This window comes from Mastomys coucha, unplaced genomic scaffold (genome assembly GCF_008632895.1).
Source record: "Mastomys coucha isolate ucsf_1 unplaced genomic scaffold, UCSF_Mcou_1 pScaffold22, whole genome shotgun sequence".
Classification (NCBI taxonomy): Eukaryota; Metazoa; Chordata; class Mammalia; order Rodentia; family Muridae; genus Mastomys; species Mastomys coucha.
The window spans coordinates 24,194,369-24,214,130 of NW_022196905.1; the positions used below are offsets into that span (position 1 = coordinate 24,194,369).

General features: G+C 51.9%; 1 protein-coding gene across 11 annotated transcripts in view; it reads left to right on the top strand.

The window, feature by feature from the left end:
- Camk2b (calcium/calmodulin dependent protein kinase II beta) overlaps positions 1–19,762 on the top strand; it is a 93,466-nt gene that overhangs the window by 31,491 nt on the left and 42,213 nt on the right. For all 11 annotated transcript variants that reach the window (XM_031339775.1, XM_031339772.1, XM_031339774.1 and 8 more), the window contains exon 2: positions 6,779–6,873. In XM_031339775.1, the coding sequence (XP_031195635.1) occupies positions 6,779–6,873 (95 nt within the window). The remainder of the gene's footprint in view (positions 1–6,778; positions 6,874–19,762) is intronic.

A 19,762-nucleotide genomic window follows, 5' to 3' on the forward strand; every position in this document is an offset into this window, starting at 1 on the left:
TCAGATGGTGGTGTGGAAGATGTGTCCAAGGCAGGTCAGATGGTGGTGTGGAAGATGTGTCCAAGGCATGTGGAGTACTGATGGAGATGGGGAGCAGAAGAATAGACAAGCCACTCTTGTGTAACAGGAAGTCTCCACGTGGTGCAGAGCCACACCTGCACGGGCAAAGTGCAGGTTAAGAAGGTCACAGTGACTCCTTAATGTGTTCTTAATGACCTTGGCTATTCTGCCGCAGACATTGTAATCGTAATGATAACAATACAAAAGCAATTCCTGCTAGTAATAGGTGGATAGATGGGTTCTGTCCTTGCATTGTTGCTTAGAAGTTTAAAAACACATGAAAGAAAAATCTTGCAGTAATGTCAACACTGTGTTCCAAGCAGAGAATTGCTTGGAAAAGAAATTTCCAGAAAATTGTTTGGGTCAGTGTTAAAATAGACAAGGACTAGGCACGTTGATGTGAGTTTATAGTCCCAGCCACTCAGGAGTTGGGAGTATGGTTTGAGACAGTGGTTCAGAGTCAGCCTGGAAAACACCTCATCTTAGATTAGAATGAATAGATGAATGGATGGACAGACAGATGGATGGACAGACAGATAGATGGATCCATGCATGGACAGAACCCATCTATCCACCTATTACTAGCAGGAATTGCTTTTGTATTGTTATCATTACGTTTACAATGTCTGCAGCAGAATAGCTAAGGTCATTAAGAACACATTAAGGAGTCACTGTGCATGCATGGATGAATGGATAGATAGGTAGATAGATGGTAGAAAAGGCCTTTTCTTCACTTTTAAGAACCCCTTATAATCAGAGGGAGAACGGGATTTTGTTCAGGTTAGCACATGAGTTTAAGTTTAAGGATAAACAAAGTATGAAGACCCATGGCGTGGCCAGGACTTGCATCTGGTCTGTCTTTAACTTTGACCCAATCAGTAGAGCCTGCTTAGAACTGACCACGTCAGAAGCTTGGACAAATGGTGGGTTTCAAAACAGCCATTTGGTAATTTACAGCAGGAAATAAAACCATTGCCTGCTCAGCTTATTCCGAAAAGTTCTGCTGGGGTGAATCTGGTGGAGAGGCTCTGCTGAGAAGGATCCCCTGGGGGGATCTGCTTGGGTGGATCTCCTGAGGGATCTAACGGAGTGGGCTTGTTGGGAGGATCATCTGGGGGTCGTCTGGAACACTGCATTTGTTCCTGAGGCGTGTCCCCATGGGACCTTAGACAAGAAACCTGACAGAAAACCTCCATTCATAAACAAGGCCAGGAGGGTTGGAGCTTTGGTTTTCACTTAAGGATACTGGCCATCTTTCTCCCTAAAAGAAAGAAGCCACTGGAATTGCCAGTAGCCTTTCTGTGAATGGCAAAGTCCCCAGCTCAGCCCTGAGCTGCCATTGTAGCTGGCTTCTGAGTGCATGTGAAAGGCACACTGTACTTCGTTGTCAAGCAACCAAAGGCGTTTGTGGGAGAAGGCCAAAGTCCTGGTGGCAGGTGTACTTATGCAAATAGTTAGCTTCCCTCACAGGCAAGGCCAGCAGAGGCTCAAGACAGAGGCAGGAAAGCCTAAGGTGGCCAGAAGAGGCATAAGGCATGATGGGGGGTTCAGAAAAGGGAGTGGGGAAAGGCTCACTAAGGGGATAAAACCCAAACCTTAAGGGAGTGGCTTAAGAACACCCCCTTGGACTCCGAGTGCAGTCTGCAGCAACTCTGTGACCTGTTTTGACAGTAGCTGGGGTCTGATTCCCTATCTATACCATCCTGGAAGCAGAATCATGTGGTTAGTGTTTTTTTGCATACTGAACAATGCGTATAGCATCTGTACGGATCATCTCACTTCACCCAGACATGGTATACAAGAAGATAAACAATCATTATCTCCTTGCCATCTGAAGTCCCCAAAGGGCAACTGAGCAGAGTCTGTGAGGACAGAGGACGTCATTACCAGTGTTTTACCCATATTCCAAGAGCTGGAAACCATGGTAACTCAGTCTTTGCCAGAGTAAAAGTTACTTGATTCACCCCAACAAGAATCTTGGCCAGAATCAGTAACTTCTGACCTGGGACAACTTGTCTACCATCTCTGTGGGCATCAGCTTCTGTACTGCAGTTGCCATACTGTGACGAGGCAGCAGGGGGCAGCCTAGATAGCCGGAGAGGGCTAAAGTGCCGCTAGCAGGGCCTAGCATAGGACAGAGAGGACCACAGAGTGGAATGGGAAGGGGGTTCTGACATAGTCCATGGGAACCACAGATGATTAGCAATGGGCAGCAGGCATCTCAGAGCCAGGGCCTATGAAGGGCAGCAGGGCGGGAGGTGGTAGATGGCCAGACTGACTTTCATAAGCCAGGAATGGGTTTCCTGAAGACTGAGCACCTTCTGTCACTCCCTCTGATCGTCAGTGGTCACCCGACAGGACTGATTTTCCCCTGGAGACTTTCCCAGGGCTTGCAAAGGAGACCTCTCACCCCAGTGATAAGCAGGTGTGGAAAGCGATCCCCTGTCCAGCTTGGAATTAATTCCTCCCCTTTTCTCTCAGGACCTGTTTCCAGATACTGTTGATCCTGTTGTAAATGAGACAGTGTTTGGAGCCTTCTTCGAGTCAGGGCTCAAAGAGTATTTTCTTGTTTTAATTAGCTTTATTTGATTTTAAAAGCCCTCTAACAGTGCTCAGTGCCCTGAGGCCTCATGATCTGAGCAGGTTTTTCAAATCACTTTCTACTTAGTTCTGAAGTAGGCAGCCCACACCAGACATCCCACATGTGACCTTGGTGTTCAGATGAAGTGCATGCCAGTGCCTAGCACAGGTCAGCCTGAACCCCGGACCTTTTTCTGCCATGGCTCCATTTCTGTCCCTGTTGCCATAGGTAGGTGGCCCAGTTTGGGAGCCAGTAGTGTTTTCTAAGGTGAGTGTTGCGCTGCCCATCCTGCCTGCCTGTGCTTCTATGCCTTGCTCAGTGCCTTGGGGCCATCTCTCCCAACCCTTTAAAACCAGCCCTGAAAAACCAGCCCCCAGAACACTGCAGGCATGGAGAAGCAGCTGTAGAACCACCCTCACCTTCCCCAGTGACTCTGCCTCTTGCCAGGTGCCACTATCACAGAAATGCCCCATAAAGATGGCCACAGATACATGCTTAGCCCTGATACCTCATACATCTTCAAGGTGGAGCTTCAAGCCTACCCATGCATCTGCTCAATCTGACCATGAGCCTCAGCATTGGTTGGTGGCCCCCCTTTTCTGGGCCACTCTTGTGGCACCTGCCTACTTCATAGGAGCCTGAGGGGACTCCTCCTGATGAGCCATTTTAGGCCGCTCCTACTTCCTGCCCCTCTTCCTGGCCGCCATTCTCCTACAGCATCTCCTGCTCTGCTAGGCTAGACTTGCACCAAGGCCACAGCTGCAGCATCCTTAGCCAGTCTGCAACACTTGCAGTCTGACTAAGGGCTTCCATGTCAGACTAAGGGCTGAGCCTCGCATCAGAATTCAGAGCGAGGAAGACACAGGCCTGCCTGCAGAGGGGAACAGTGGAGAAGGGCAGGAATGGGCAGGAAAATGGTCATAGTAGAGCAGAAAAACTAATCCCAGTTATTCAAGATGGCAAGCAGGAAGATCAAAAGTTCAAGGCTTAAATGGACTCTGGGAAAAAATTAAGTTGGGAGGGACGTCAGTTAGGATACTCTAGAGGGAGTTGGAAGAGAGGAGGGGGAGTAGACATAAGCAAAATGCATTGTGTGCATCTATGAAGTTCTCAAAAGGACAAATTAAAATATTATGTGTTAAAACAAGTATTTTCCTTCCCAATTTTTAAAATTTGAGATGCAAAATTATAAAATATAGTAGTTTCTCAATTAAAAAAAAATTCAAGGCCAGCTTGGACAACTTAGTGACAATCTATCTTAAGTAAAAAGGGGCCAGACAGTGATGGTATAGACCTTTAATCCCAGCACTTGGGAGGCAGAGGCAGGTGGATTTCTGAGTTCGAGGCCAGCCTGGTCTACAGAGTGAGTTCCAGGACAGCCAGGGCTACACAGAGAGCCCCTGCCTTGAAAAAAAAAAAAAAGGAAAAAGGGGCCATATGGTAGAGCACTTGCCTGATATGAAGGAAGTCCTAGGTCCATAGTAGGGAGTATGGGGGTAAGATGGGGTGGGGGTTGGAAATAACAGGAGAAATTATCATGAGACACTGATAGGCAACAGTCAGAGAATGAGTTGTTGGAATTGGGTCTTGAAGGCATAGGAGTTAGCCTGGCAGGGCAGGAACAGGGTCACAGTCTTCACCAAGGATCTTTGTCCATAGTGTTTCTCAGTAATTATAAATTTGAGTGACAGGTGCTGTGAGTCCCAAGGGGGACAGCAATGACATTGGCCTCCTTGCTCTCGAAGATGTCCAAGGTATCAGCCCCGTCTCCACTGCCTGTATGCCAAACATGTCCGTGGCCATCTTTAGTGGGCATTCCCGTGACAGTGGTACCTGGAAAGAGGCAGAGTCACTGGGGAGGGAGAGGGTGGTTCCACAGCTGCTTCTCCATGCCTGCAGTGGTCTGGGGGATGGCTGTGACAGTGAGGAGCCCTTTTCAGGGCTGGCTTCAAAGGGATGGAAGAGATGGCCCTGAGGCACTGGACACGGGCACAGTCGTCATCGGGGTCAGCCTTCCTTCCCTTACTGCATAGCAGCCATCTTTTCCCTGTAGGGTATCCGAGTTGCTGGAATCTGGATCCTGCCTGTGTTTGAGGTCAAGCAGGGGCCCAGCAGTAGGACTTTTGGCTGGAGCTCTTGAGCAGTTACTGGCTGCTGGGCTGTACCTGCACTTCCCTGCTTCAGGGCCTCAACCCTGGTTCTCCTTCCCTCTGGCAGCTGTCCAGGCCTGGCTTCTTCCATTGCTGCTGGGTGCCTAGTCCAAACCTGAACTGACAGCACAGAGCCTTCTGCAGAGGAAAGGAGGGCATCTGGACTAGGGAGGGAGCTACCAAGCAGTCTGTAGACCGTCCACCTGCCACAGACTCTTCTTGGTAGTTTTGTGCACACCCTCACACTGGGGGAGGGCTGTGGTGCACAGACATTTACTCATGTCCTTCCCTGAGTCTGGTCAGCAGATGGGAGCCTACTCTGCTGATAAGATGGTGTGTGGGTTAGGGACGCTCTACCCTGCTTTGTATACGGGCTCCCCAACTGAGACACTGTCTGACGTCTCAGAGATGCACAGTTTGGCCTCCTGCGACTCTTGCCCATGGCTCAGGAAAGCCCAGACTTTGACTCCCCTCTGGAGGCTGCACCCACTGTACTCTCTGGGCTCAAGCATCACAGATGAAAACATGGGGGCCCCTGAGCAAAGGGAAGGTGAGTCCTCACAGCATACGAAGCTGGCTGGGACAGAGAGCCACACGACCACCCTGTGAGGCCCTGATGCTCCGCTATATCCATGGGGAAACTGAGGCTGCTACGTTATATTCATGGGGAAAACAGATGTACAACAAGCTGTGCAACCAGGAAGTGATGGGCAGGAGGAAGCCAGTTCAAACACAGTGACTGTGAAGGACAATAACCCAGGGTAGAGAACGGTTCAAAGGTAGAGCACTTCCCTACAGCGCAAGAGGCTCTGGGTTCTGTCTAATGTGGCCAAAATCAAAAAGGAAGAAAACCCAGAGGGTAGGGGAGAGACACCAATAACGCTTTCTTTAAATTTCCCTTACAAAGGGATATTTTGAGACTGTAACCCGCACATAAGTGGAAAAATGGAACAAGAAGCTACAGATTAAACACATGCCATGCTTGCCACCCACACCCCTGAGCAGCCCTGACCCTGTCCACAGGGTCACAGCAGCTAGGCTGTGGTGGCCTGCCTGAGTGAGACCTTGTGTCAGCCCCTGAACTGGAGCCACTGAACTTAGTGTCTGAGGAGTGTAACTGCTGGTCAAAATGGCGTGAGCCATTCAGAGGCCAATCAGATAGAGGGCAGTTACTTCTTGGTTTTGTTTTTGTTTTTGTTTTTGTTTTTGTTTTTGTTTTTTTCTAGGAAAACAAACTTTTTTTTTTTTAACAAAGGTTTATTCCAAAAAGAAACAATGGCAGTCACTGTCTGATCTGAGCTACTTTAGGGGTGCAGAGATAGATGTAAGGGGCCAGACCAGAGAGTGTTTGGCCTGGTTTGGCCTCCTCTCCCCTCAGCTCCTGGTCTCTGTGGCTTGGCCTTGTGGGTGGCATTCAGAACCTCTCCTGACACTGCTGTCCTTTAAGTCACACCCTTGAGTTCCAGCACTTTCTTACTGTGACCCTCTGGACCCCTGTGGCCTCTTCAGTGATACAGGGAAGGTTGTGTACCCGGGGGGGTCCTTGCCTCTGGTTTTGTGGTTAAGCTGTGTAACATTTCTCCCTGTGAAACCTTCCATGAGTCTCTAAGTCCAGCTGCACCAACTACCAGTATAGCTCCGTCCAACCTGGCCTTGCCCCTTGGTGGAGTATGCCCGGGTTTTATGAACTTGAAGATGCCTCTCATTCCAGCTGACCGATAGACATGAGTGTTACCCAGGGATTGAGTGGGGACCCTCTCAAAGCTGCTACTCCCTTTCAGAGTCCCCACAAGAGTATTTGTCTGGCCCTGTCCTGCTGGTGCCAAGTAGGGTGGCCAGGAACTGTGTGGGAGGGGCATAGGCTTCCTTTGGTCACTGGCTGTGTGCCTAAGGCCTGGCAGAGGTTAAGTTCTAAGTGTCTTTGGAGATTAATTGGTTCTCTCTCTTTCTCTCCCTGTGTCTGTCTCCTGCCCTACATCCTTTCCAGAGGGGCTTTCTCTGTGGTCCGACGCTGTGTCAAGCTCTGTACCGGCCATGAGTATGCAGCCAAGATCATTAATACCAAGAAGCTGTCAGCCAGAGGTAGGACATGGCAAGGGTTTGTGTGTGGGTGTGCGGGGGTGCTGTCACAGCCTTTCGGGACTGTGGTGAGGGATCCGGAATGCCAGTGCCTCCGAGATGGGTCTGGCTGAGTAGTCATGGGGGAGTTTACCTTCAGATTCATCATAACTTTCAATCTCTGATTTGGGGGTTCCCTTGTAGCATTTCTGGGTTCCCATGTAGCCTCTACTCCTTCCCAAGCCTGCAGGGTCTCTGTCCCAGACCTGAAGAGAAGTTCCCATGTTGGGGAGGCACTGGGAGACTAGGTGATAGTTCCCTAAAAATTATGGCTGAGGAAAAGCAATGGGTGGTCAATGGCAGGGCTGACGTCGGCATCCATGTTAGTGAAGTTCTGGCCCTGGCTCACCTGGGGTATCTCAGACAGTTTTCTTAACTGGGTCTTCTGAGCAGGGAATGCCATTGCCTGCCCCCAAGAAAGCCTCTGCAGACTGGTAGGTGTAATGGTGCTGGCTGGGTGGGCCGTGCAGACAGACGGAAGCAGGGCCTGCATGGGAGCAGGGCACATCATTTCAGGCAAGGTGGTTATCGGAAGCCACTCTCTGGCCATTTCCTGGGGATGGGTCCAGATATGAGTGGGAGTCATGGATCTGCATAGGGGGTCTGGATAGAGTCCCCAAGCAGTGTGGGCTAAAGGCCTGGGGAGGCCTTGGGAGTGGCAAGTGGATGGCTGCCAATGTGAGATGGCGTTGCCACGTCACCCTTCTCCTCCCCATCCTTCCTCCTCCTCCTTCTCCTCCCCACCCCCCAAACCCCGTCCTCAAACCATGCAGCCTGAGTGAGCTAGCAGAGGGCCAAGGAGCCCTGAGCTCTCTCATCCTGACTGGGAGATGCTTTGGGGCTGAATTAGGATGGAGGCAGGGTCTCATCCAGTGGGCATGTTAAGGGTATAAAAAACTGCTTTGCTGACTACAGAGTCTACAGTTTACAGTCTGGCAGCTCACAGGTCACACAGCTGACCTCACTCCTGCAACTTAATATGTGTAAGCATGTTTGAGCACCTGCTGTATACCAGACCCCTGGAGCTCTCTTATGTTTTTTTTTTTTTTTTTTCGGAAGCATTCTCTGAACCTAAGATGGGGATCTTCAAGGCCCAGAATGCTTCTGTAACAGCCTGTCTCCATCCCCATCTCTGAGAAGTACCTGGGGGCTGGTTAGTTCCTATGTTGGACCTCTATCCCCAAAGGGCGAGGCGGGGGATGATATGCAGAAACCTTCAGGAACAGGGAACATGGTCTCTTCTGTACCCTAGATAGGGAGCTGCATTGGATGGAAGGTGCTTGGGTCCCTTCTCAAATTCTTCATGGGCTAGATGTGGATCACCTACTGTCGATGGGCCTCCCTTCTGTCCTGAACTATGATTCAGGATCTGGGGCTGGGAGCTTGGTTCTTCTCTGACAAGACACAGAACTAGTATGCAGCTCTCCATGCTCAACGTGAGCCCAGGCCCAGTGTGAGGTCGGTTCCTGGGGGTCTCCAAGCAATATCCCTGAAGCCTCCACACTCCCTCCTGTGAGAAAGCACAAAGGAAACGAGGTTCATGGGTCAGAGCATATTAGGTGTGTGTGCTCGCTGTGTCTCTGTGCGGTATGAATGCGCATGTGTCTGTGTTTGTCTGTACGTGTCACACGGACGGTGATACTGTTGGCGGTAACGCCCACAGATGGCTTGCTGTGTGCACTGTGCTAAAACTCAGGTCGCTCTGTGATCCCCACTGCAGTCAGTGCTGGTTTGCACACAGGTGTCAAACATTCCTGGCATCGGTAAGGCAGGTGGCACACGGGCCTCGTGTACCCAGGAGGCGCCTGAGCACCTTCTGTGTCATCCTCGCTTCCTCGTGTTGCCACCATCCCTAGCTCTTGCCACATTGATATTTTGTCCCACCTGTGTTTCTTGACGCTGTGAGGACTGCCTGGCACTCAGAGGTGACAGCTGAGTACCAGGAGACAGGTTGCTTCCCACCGTTTGGGGTGTTCTTTTGAACCAAGACTGCTCTTCTTCCAGCTCTGTGCTACCTCCTGGTCATGCTGGCGATCCACTGGAGCCCTGGCCGAGCCAGCTGCTCAGTAAAAGCTGCACGAGTTATGTTCGGCAAACCATGCTGCTTTCTCCGCCAATTTAATCGTGTAAAACTCCGTCCAGATGTGTAACTTAAGCAACCCCAAACCAGAATGCTTTGTGTCTCCTTTTGCCTCTCTGTTCCCCACTGAGCGGTAATAGTCACTCCTCAGCCCTCCTTCAGTCCTCACAGGAGCCCTCAGAAGCCCTGCTGACCTTGACCTTGGCCCCATCCCAAGGCAGTACAGATGGAAGGCTCAAGCCCCGTCTGAGCTAGTGAACCTCTGCAGCTGTACAACCTCATGGGACTGCTGGATGGGCACCTTCTTCAGAGCTGGAGGACCTGTGCCACCTCCTCACTGCCAGTCACCTTGCAGTGTGCTCTCAGTCCCCGTTTCAGGTCTCCTCTTCCCTGCCGGCTTTTTATGCCCCCCCTTTTACATTTAATCTTACCTGTGGGCCTATACAAGACCCCAATATGTCTAGACAGACCCTCACTCATCCTATGGATCCAACCCACATGCTGGGAGGGGCTGGAGATGAGTTCCTGGGAGATCATAAAGTCACTCCAAAGGTCGCATTGGCCAAGTATTTTGGGGTGAGTAGAAGTTCGTTAGGCTCCGACAGAAACCTGCCTGGGTGCTTTCCCATAGAATTTGGCAGCCTCCTTGGAATTAATCAACCCCCCTCTGTTTACATCCTCAAACTGCTTCACAGGTTGGGGGGACTGAGGGGAGTAGGAATCTGACCCCCGTGTGGTCTGCTCCCTTTTTCTCATCCTTCCCAGGACCACCTTACCTGCCAGGTTGCTGAAATGAGTTGTCAGTGGGGGTGGGGAGATCGGAGGGAGCCCTTATCACAGCCCCTGTTCCCCACCCACAGTTCATATTTTCTGCCAGCTGGGCTGATGGCAGGTGGCGGAGCAGCAGCAAAGAGTGGGTCTGAAATTATGAACATCAGCCTACAGCACCCCCACCCCCACCCCTACCCCACCCCCGCATCACAGGGATGTTCTGCTGTGGTCTGTTCTCAGGGGGGCAGGATGACCCTGGCTGCTCTGTCTTCCACTGAAGGTCTCCCCTCTGTCCAGCCCTTGGCCTTTTCTTGAGCATCTCTGTTATGATGGACTTGAAACATAGAAATGTCAAACATTGTCAGGCATCAGCTCTTGGCTGGTCTTGCCTGTCTGTGCCCTGGACCCCAGACTGCTTGCCGTCCTGCCCCGGGTGCTTCAGCATGTGTCCTCCAGACCCCAGACTGTCCCGGGTGCTTCGGTATGTGTCCCTGGCATGTAAATCCAGCTCTGCGTGCTGTCATCAAATGCTTAGCCCTGTTTCTACCATGTGCCTGATTGCAACAAGACGGCAGCAGGACCATGTAGTCGGGGCATCTTTGACATTCAGCATTGTATTCAGGGCAGTGTCTCTGAGTGGATGCCTTGTCACACACACCTGGTGGATCCAACAAGGCCATGCTACCGTGACCGTGGTATGGCCTCAGGATCTTGGCCATCAGGGAGTCCCACAAGGAAGCTGGCCTTACTGACCCTGGGTCAAACCTAAGTGTAAGCAGTAACCCAGAGCCGCCCTTGCCTTGACTGCTGTGGGCTTTGCCTCTGATTCCCTGGTGACAGTTCTGGGAGGCCAGTGATGCCCAGGAGGTGGCACTGTGGATATTCCTTCCTGGCTCTGGTTGGCAGACAGAACCTCGCTTTCATCTTTGCCTGCATTTCTCTGTCCTGTGTCCCTGTTACCCCAGCTGCCTTCCCTTAGGTCCCCAAAGCTCTTTAAGCTTTGAAAGGGCTGAGGGAGAGCGAGTCAAGTGAGCAGTCAGCTTCAAGGTGGGTAACTAGCTCCTTTTTTGAGGGGATGCCTGGCATGGATTCTCCCTACACCTCAGTTTACCCAAGTGAAAACGAAGATAAAGTTGGCCACTCTGAGGGATGTGCTGGCTGCCCAGGTGTGGCCAGGCTTGCGACCCCTCCCCACTGCCCACTCCCAGGTGGCAGTGGTCCTCTGACTCTCAGGCCTTCGCATGGACACTGCTGACCTCTGCACATGGAGCAGCTGTCCTGGATCTGCTGGCTGAACCCTGCAGTCTCCCAGCTCCCAGTCTGGGGCTGATACTATCCAGGCGGTGCTATACATCATGGCTCTCCCTGGGGTCTCTGCCCTTCTTAAATGCTGGGTTCAGATTTCTTGAAGTAGGGAGAAGGTGGTGGAGACCCCCAAACCCTGGGAGATTTCTAGGCACCTGAATGTCACCTTCATTTACATTCATAATTTAAGTTCGGTGAAGAGATGGGAACCTTGCTTTTCCTCAGACATCCCTAAGACTATGGGAGCACCCACATCCAGTGCACCCAGAGGCAGGCAGCTCTGGTCCTTGAAGCTGCCTCTAAGAGGAGGAAGTTGGTACTGAACCCAGAAGATAGGAGACCTCCCAGGAAATGACAGTGCTCAGAGTCACATACCCGTGCCAAAGGCCACAACACTCAGATTTTAAAATTTAATACTTAATTAAATAGAGAATTGTGAGGCATTCAGTCTGTGAATGTACTGAATAATTAGGGATTATTAAACTACTCTTAACAAAAGCAGTTAAGGGGAAATTAATTGACTGAGGTAGAGAGATCATTACGCACAGGAGTCTCAGAAACATTGTTTGTTGTTACTCCCTGCCCCCACTGTCACACGAGACAGCTGCTCCTTTGGGGGTGGCTTTGTTGTCCCCGTGGATACCCTGTTTGGAGGCAAGCTCTAGCAAAGGTCACGCCTGGTTAGTGACTGTACATGGGAGGACTGTGTGACCATGGGTGGACCGTGTGACCATGGGAGGACCCTGTGACCATGGGAGGATCATGTGACCAGGGAGCCTGCTCCTCAGTTCCGCTGTGGGAATTTGAGCATGTCCTCATCATGGTCCCCATTGCTGCTGAGAGACTCCACCCCACACCCTTAAGACAACTCGGACTTAACCAGGTCCAGAGGAGGCGACAGTCTTACAGAAGCTGAGAGATCTCAGACCTACAGCTGATGGGCAGAAGAACCCAGCTGGGGCAGGCAGTGCGCTCACAGTGGAGATCTGATGTCACTGACAGGCCTGCCATCACACATGGGCTGCTCTCACAGATGAGGAGCCAAGCTCAGCAGCTCCTCTCACCCTCAGGCCCATGCCCAGCTATCTCCAGCTGCATGCCTGGCACCTGGCCTCCCAAAGGCTCCCATGGTGTCTTCTGCATTAGGAGACACACCCTGCCTGAAGCTGACAGGGAGAAGCTGCCCTGCTGTCTCAGGGTTCTGGGGTGCAGCTGGAGGGAGGGTCTGCATCCTCTCAGAAACCTGCCTGGGATGTGTGTGGGCCTAGAGTGTGCACGTGAGGTTCCTGCTGTAGCTGACAATGCGCCTTCCTTGGCCTCACTACCCACAACCCCAAACACCCCCTACCCAAGGGATGTGCATGCAGAATCTACAGAACTGGGTTAATAGGGACGAGGCACTGCAGTGCTCAGCAGCCTGAGCTTGTGCTTCAGGCAGTGCCTCTCCTCCTCGAGACCCTCCCCTCCTTCCTTTCCAGCTCCTTGGCCAAAAGCACAACCCTTCTGCCCCTGTCAGTGGGAGTCCGGGGATGTTTCCTAGGGACCTGGTGTGTGGAATATCTTCCCTTGCGGAGTACTCCTTCCCTGGTGCCAGGGTCTGCCTATACCTGTTCTGCTCTGTCAACTGGACTTGGACTTATAGGGTGTGGGGGACAGGTAAAGAGCCCTGGAAAGGGGGAGTCCCTGTCCTCAGGGTCAGCCATCCTGAATGAGGGATCCAGACCGAGTTGCCAGATTTTGCATCTGATACACAGTTTTTATCTTTTAATTGATAAATGACTTTAGTTATATTATTATAAACAGATTGAAGATTAAGTATAACCATGCCCCATATTACATTCTAGTACTGAAAAATATTTTTGAAGACTATCTGAAATTTAAACTTACCTGGGTGTCCTGTGTTTGGCCTGGTGGCATGAGCAAGGCTATGGAAGACAGCTCATGAACTCGGTTGGTTTAGTCTAAGCCTTTGACATACTAGACCCAGAGAAAAATCTGAAGTGGAGAGCTAGGCCATGGCTGAGGAACCCTGGCCCTTTGGGGCCTCACCTGTGAAATGGGGACAGCATGAGCCGCTTCTGCTGGTGTGAACAATCCCGAAAGCTAGGATCAATGAAGTTGGACATGGCTGCCAAGGGTTATGCTTTGGAGCCCCCTAGACCACACTGTGCACAGTGCCCACCCCCTGGGTTGAGGTAGACGAGGGAGATGTGATAGTTTTCATCTATGGCCCTAGTTCTCAGGGAAGACCTCTCTCCATGATGCCGTCTCTCCTAAGGTCATTTGTCGCCTCATTCCCAAGCAAAGTGCTCACCTTCTTGCAGGACTAAGGCTGGGTATTGGAGCCTCATCAGCTAGTGGACATCAAGAGAGGTTCCTGAAGATGGCCTATAGGGATTTTCTAGGAGCTGGGTTCTGGTCCCTCCTGCCTCAGCCTTCTGTTAAATGGGTGAAATTGGCTTAGGGTAGCCTGACTTTTTAGTTCTAACATCCCTCAAACCTGGAGGAGTCCTGCCCAACACCTACCACCCACCCACAGAAGGTATGCACAGGGTCCTAAGGGTCCAAGGCCCACACTGTGGACCCGTTTGAGGCCTGGTTTTCAGCACAATTCTCAGCAGCTCATCTCACCTTGGTTTGACTTTGGGCACATCCCAGTAGGGAAAGGGATGTCCTGTGGCTGCAATGGTTATGTGAGAGGTACTTGAGAAATTTACTTATAGGCCTGAGAGGTGTTTGAGTGGGTAAGATCTCCATCACTGGTTGCTCTTTCAGAGGATTTGATTCTAACTCCATAGTGGTTCAGAATTCCATCTGTAGTTCCAGTTCCAGGAGATCTAATACCCTCTTCTGGGCACCAGGAACACTCATGCATAAACATCATTTAGGAAAACTACTCATACACATAAAATAAAAAATAAAATTTTAAATTTTAAAAAAGAAGTGGACTTAAAAGGGTTGAGGAAAGAGTCGTGCAGATTGGACTGGGTTACCAAGCTGGTGGTGCAGTAACATGGAAGGATGGGAGAGCAGACCCCAAGCAACCTATGGAGGAGAAGGGCCTGGGAAGGGCTGGGGTGGTGCTGTAGTGCGGGCCAGGTGGACATTCTGAAGAGCTGGAGTCCACATGGGAGCCAGCTTCAGAGAGGACACTCCAGAAAACATCCCCTCACTCTGCAGGAGTCTCTGTCCCCAGAGGCCAAGCACCCTGGGCCACAGACTGCTTCTGTGTCTTAGTGTTGCCTAGGAGAACTATGGCCCTGGGTCTGGTGTGAAATGGCCAAGGGAGGGAGGCTGGAGATCCAGCAGGTCCAGGCTTCTCATGAGGAGAGGATGTTTCCCAGAGTGGGATACAGGCACCAAAGAAGATGAAACTTCTTTCGAGGCCAGTTCCCCTCCTTGTGCTCCCATGGGAGTTGGGATGCTGCAAACTGGCCTCAGCTGACAGGAGATGCTTGCACATCGGGCCTTTTTGGCTACAAGGACATGATAGGACCTCTTTGCATGGCTTATGTGGCTGGCTTGGGGTAGAGCCCAGAACAGCAGTGAATAGTGTGCATTATATGAGTGGGCTGGAGCTACAAAGCTCATTTAATAGGTTTTTTTCCCCCATTATGTCTTTAGCAGCTACAAGTGCTTCCTAGCCTCATGAGAGCAGGTTCCAGGCTATATTGGGTCCTGGGTGTCCAGTCTGGGATGCACGTGAAGATCTGGGCAGTAGTTGCAGTCTCTGGAAAGGGCAAGAAGGATGTGGTGGGTACAGTTGGGAGCCAGAGGTTAGGCACAGGCCACCATGCCCAGGAACTGTGGCAGGAATGTAGCCTGAAGCCTTGACGTGGCCTGTGACTTAACATGTAGGGCCACAGAGTGAGTCTTGTACTTGAGAGGCCACTGACTTCAAAAGCTCTTTGTCCCGTGATCATGTGACATGATGCTTAGTCTCCAGCACAAAACTCACCCACGGTCTGTGGAGGAGTTTTTTTTATGGTATCTGAAGAGGTGGGCTGCTCTGGGACCTGTGTGTGGGGGGGGGAGACATCACCCCAGGTATAGATGGATGGTCCCAGAGCTGGGGGAGGGGACAGCTGTTCAAACCAAGGCTTGTGTAAGGACAGTGATGGGTCAACAGCTGACAAAGCTGAGACCTCAGAGTCTAGGCCCCTCACTTTCATCCCTTCCGGTTCATAGTCTGGGAGTCCTGTCACAGGGCAATGGGCATGACCAGCACAATAGCTAACGCTGGTCAGATGAGATGTCCCAAAAGCTGCAATCATGAAGAGCATGCGTGCAGGGCCCCGAGGCTGCTCTCAGAGCACTGTGAATCATCAGGCCTTGGGGCGGCAGGCTGAGTGATAGCCAGGATTGGTGGTGACCCAGGTGCTCGAAGGGAAATGTTTGCATAATTCTGTGGCTTGCAAGAATGAACAAGAGCTGTGCCCTCTCCTGGTGGGGGGTGGAGATGGAGAGCGTCACTGTCCTATCCCCAGAGACCAGACAGAGTTGGGGGGACACATGGTTGGGCATGTGAGGACTTCCTTAGTTTCTCTGTTATGGCAGCACACAGCACACTGACCCCAGTTTTAGGCCTCACCCTACAACCTTGCTTCAGCTGCCAGCTTAGCAATGAGAGAGCAGGTTTGCCAAGCAACAACTCTGCTTCGAAGCAGAGCTGCACCCATGTGTACACAGAAGGTTCTCATTTCTGAAGAGGGCCCTGGGAGTGGAACATCAGCTGAAGGCCAAGTGGACCCTTGGAGGGAAGAGAGTGTCCTTACCAAGGTGGCTACACTGTAGCCCACATACCCAGACCCCAGAATGCCAGCCATCACTGACTAACTGGGAAATAGTTCAGAGGCCCTCCACTCCAGTGTGGGTGGCAATTCTTAGGGACAACTGTATGCCGCATGCAGGTGGTCAGGGTCCCATGGGAGCCCTGCTTCCTTTCTTGATGCCAGAGGGGTGGCAGGCAGCTGTGGGACACGCACACAGATGCCTCTCCTCGTGGCTGTTGGCTGATGCTGTCAGGTTAATTGCTGGTTGCCTTGATGCGTTTTTAAAACAAAACATGTACAGACAGCCACAGTGAGAGCCACCTCTTTCTACTTCTCTGGCCTGACATCCTTCAGCTTCGAGTGTGGGCCTGACTGGAAAGCCCTGCTATCTCTGGTCCTAGAGATTAAGCAGGAGCTCATATCCTCCTCCAGGGCCCATCTCATTGTCACTTCCACTGTTGGGTGCAGCTGACTCCCATGATGGCCTTGGAGAGCACCCTTGGAGCACTCCTACCGGAAGGAATCCAGGAGCTCTCCCAGTCTGCCCAAAGCCAGTGTTGCGCAGACAGAAGCCTTTCCCTGAGGGGCTGTGCAGCATTCTTCGCTCACCCACAAGAGCCTGGGGCCCCTCTAAGGAACAATTAGTTTCTACCCCTGGTCCACTCTCAGCTTCTGCACCAGCTGTGCCCCAAGACTGGGTAGGCAGACTCTACTGCAAGCCTGCATAGGCTGTGCTGACCAGGGAAGGCTTCGGCTGGTTTATCTCTGTGGGAACTAGCCCGGGGAATGTGGGCGAAGCTCTGCTCAGGCTGGATTTCACCTGGGTGACATTCTTCCTTCAAAAACCACTCCCTACCCAGTCAGCTCCTTGTCTTTGAACAAATCCAAGATTGGAGTTTCGAGGCCTTCCTACTGGTCCTGGGCTAGCTTGCACCGGTCCTTAGGTTTGAACTCACTTTTTTGTCTTTTCTGGTACCCGCCCAGGTCTTCAGGGTGCTGGTGAAGCTACAGCCGGCAGGGCATCCCACAGTCTCCAGTCTGGCAGCTCACTGCCACAAAGAACTGGCCATTGGATTCCTTGGCATGCATGGCCCTTGAGAGTGTGAAATCCTGATGTTAACCATCCAGATGGGTGGGACCTGGGATAGAAGTGTGTGGTTACCAGACTGGGCTGGGCTAGAGCACTGGCTGTTATGTGAGATGGCTGTTCTGAGCACTCTTGAGACTTAAGATGGCTGACTCCCCAGCCGTCCAGGATGTGTGTGGCTGAGAGAGATGAGAAAGAGAACAGGCTGAGCCAGTTCCCTTGGGACAGGTCTTTCCACATGCTGAAGGCCAAGACAGCAAGGCTTTGATCCCACTTCAGTCGGGAACACTGGCTAGTCATGGGACCAGCTCCCTAAGTGACCAGGGTAAGATTCAGGCTGGATGGAGAGCCCTTCTCTGTGGCAGCCTTTGTTACCTTTGAACAGGACCAGCAATGGTGGATGCGGTATCTTTGCTACCCCTTCAGTGAGGAGAGACTGAGAGCCCCACTGGGCCTCGTAAGTAGCTGCAGTTTCCTGGATATTCAGCCAAAGCCTTATTGGTAATCTAGGTCCCATTGCTGCTCACTGGGGAGGGACAGAATCCTGTGACATACCCTGGCCATCAGGAACTTCCAGCTATCCCTCATCCAGTGTGCCTACAGCCACCCTAGGCAGCACAGGCAGACTGACATCCACCTCAGCCGGTGATGCTGGCTTCAGGCTCATGATCCTGGCAGCTGATTTAGCCTGAGGAAGCAGAGCCCAGGAAGCCATGGCCAGCCCTTTCCCAGCCTCCCATGTGCATAAGCAAAGGTGGTTTGAACAGGGACCCTGCAGTCCCCACTGGCAAGGTCCATGTCCCTAGGCCCTCCCTACTTGGAGTACATATCTCTGAGGGTCCCTCACAGGTCCTAAGTCTCCCTATAGAGCAGAGGCTCTCAGCGATTCCTGGCAACCTCACTGGGGTAAGGGGTAATGCCCACTGATGAGTGGGGAAACCCCTTGAACCTGCCTGCATCAGGCATAGATGTGCCTCTACACACTTCAGAGTTCAGTCAAGCACAGCCCTTTGGCACCAGACACTGTCATTGTTCCTATTAGGCAAATGAGGGCCAACAAAGGAGTGTCAGTTATCCCAAGCCATACTGCGTGTGGGACTCACACCTGTATGGCTGCACATGAGCTCTGGGTCCCAGAACTGCAGACACCCAGGACCACAGGGAATGAGAGAAGGGAGCCCTCCCATGAAACTGGGCCTCACATCTTCTTCTTCTTGCCCCTCCTCTGTCCCACCCAGTGTCCTCCCGTGACAGCCTGCAGCTGGCAGGGCTGGGAGCCACCCACGCCCCTCCTGTCCCCTGCTTGTTGGCTCCTCTTGCTTGCTACCCCAACCCCCTGGCTATGAGTCACCTCTGCCAGGGAGCAGGTGGGGAGGAGGGCACGAGGGTGGCAAAGTGGGGGAAGGGAAGGCAACTGGAGTGGGCAGAGAATCTCTGCCTTCTTATCTCTAGAAAAGGGGGCAGGAAATGAGAGTCGCTTGCAGAGATTGACTACAAAATGTCACTTCAACTTGTCCTGTGAGGCCTGCTGCTCTGGCTTTCCAGGCGCTGGAAGTCCCTGGAACCACACTCTGAGTGTCTTCAGGATCAAAGGTGGGGCATCCCTCCTGTCCCCAGCCACCAGCTTGCTACCTCTGCCTCTCAGGCATTTTTGGAATTAAACAGGTTATCACCTGTAACACTCACAGATGGTGCCTGTCATGTGGCAGATGCTTTGGAAGGACATGTCACATGCTGTAGTCTAACTTGCCAGCACCTTGGGGCAGGCCCTGCTCCTGTCATCTGCAAGGTGGCGGACACTAGCCCTGTCACCTGTATAGTGACATAGAATCCTTCCGTTCTGCTCACTGGATCCCTAGAGAGTCACATGAGTACCCAAAACCTGTAGAGGAAATAGATACTCCCCGGGCCTGGAAGGCAGCTTGACCCTTAAGTCATAAACTTTCCTACCCAGGGACAGTACAAGTTTGTGTCGGCCTAGTTTCTGCAAGTGAGCAGTTCAGACGGTCTGGGGTCACAGTGGTTTTCGTGGGGCCATGGGTGAAGGAGGCAGGAAGCCATCCCTCTGGGCCCTTGGCTGTGTTGCTTGCAGCATTTGCAAGAGGACACACAGTTTCTTCAGCATGTGGAAGCTGCGGGCTGCAGGGGCTGTAGGCCATCCTTTGTCACAGCCCTTGAGCATGGAGAAGAGGCCCTGGCTTTGGGGCTGACCTGGGTCACCTGCTCTGCGGGTGCAGGGGAGCATCCTGTGTTGGGGAAGTGGGCTGCCTCATCCTGCGTGAGTCACTTGGCATGGGTGTGTGGGCTCTGTTGGAGCTGCTTCTCTTCTCAGGTCTCTTGATGGCCTGGACCTTGCTGATGAGGTCTTCCACACATGCTACTGAGCTCAGGGGACACCTGAGCTTTGTGTCTGGCAGAGAAGACAAGGCCTGCACATTGAGATCATGGCAGAATTACTTAGAGAAGCTTCCAGGCCTCGGGATCCCCGGGGGTGGCATCTCGGGACACTGCACTATCATTAGAATTCAGGCAGGCGGGTAGATAATTGCAGGCTTCACTTTAGTGAAAAATTTGAGTAAAATTGTGTTGGGTATTTTTTGTTTTGTTATTTTCTGATAAGTACTTTTATGGGAGTGTAGATGAATGCTGTATTCTATCTGAGGGGTGTTCCTCTTCAAGGAGGAAAAAATAGCATCTTTTGCCTGAGCTTCCTTAACCAGCCCCCTGGGTTAGCAGGTGTGTAATGTGTATGTGTGCGTGCACATGTGTGCTACTGCCGAAGTAAACAAGCCAGCTTATTATATACAGCCTCCCATGTGCCCTTTTCTTGTTTGGGGT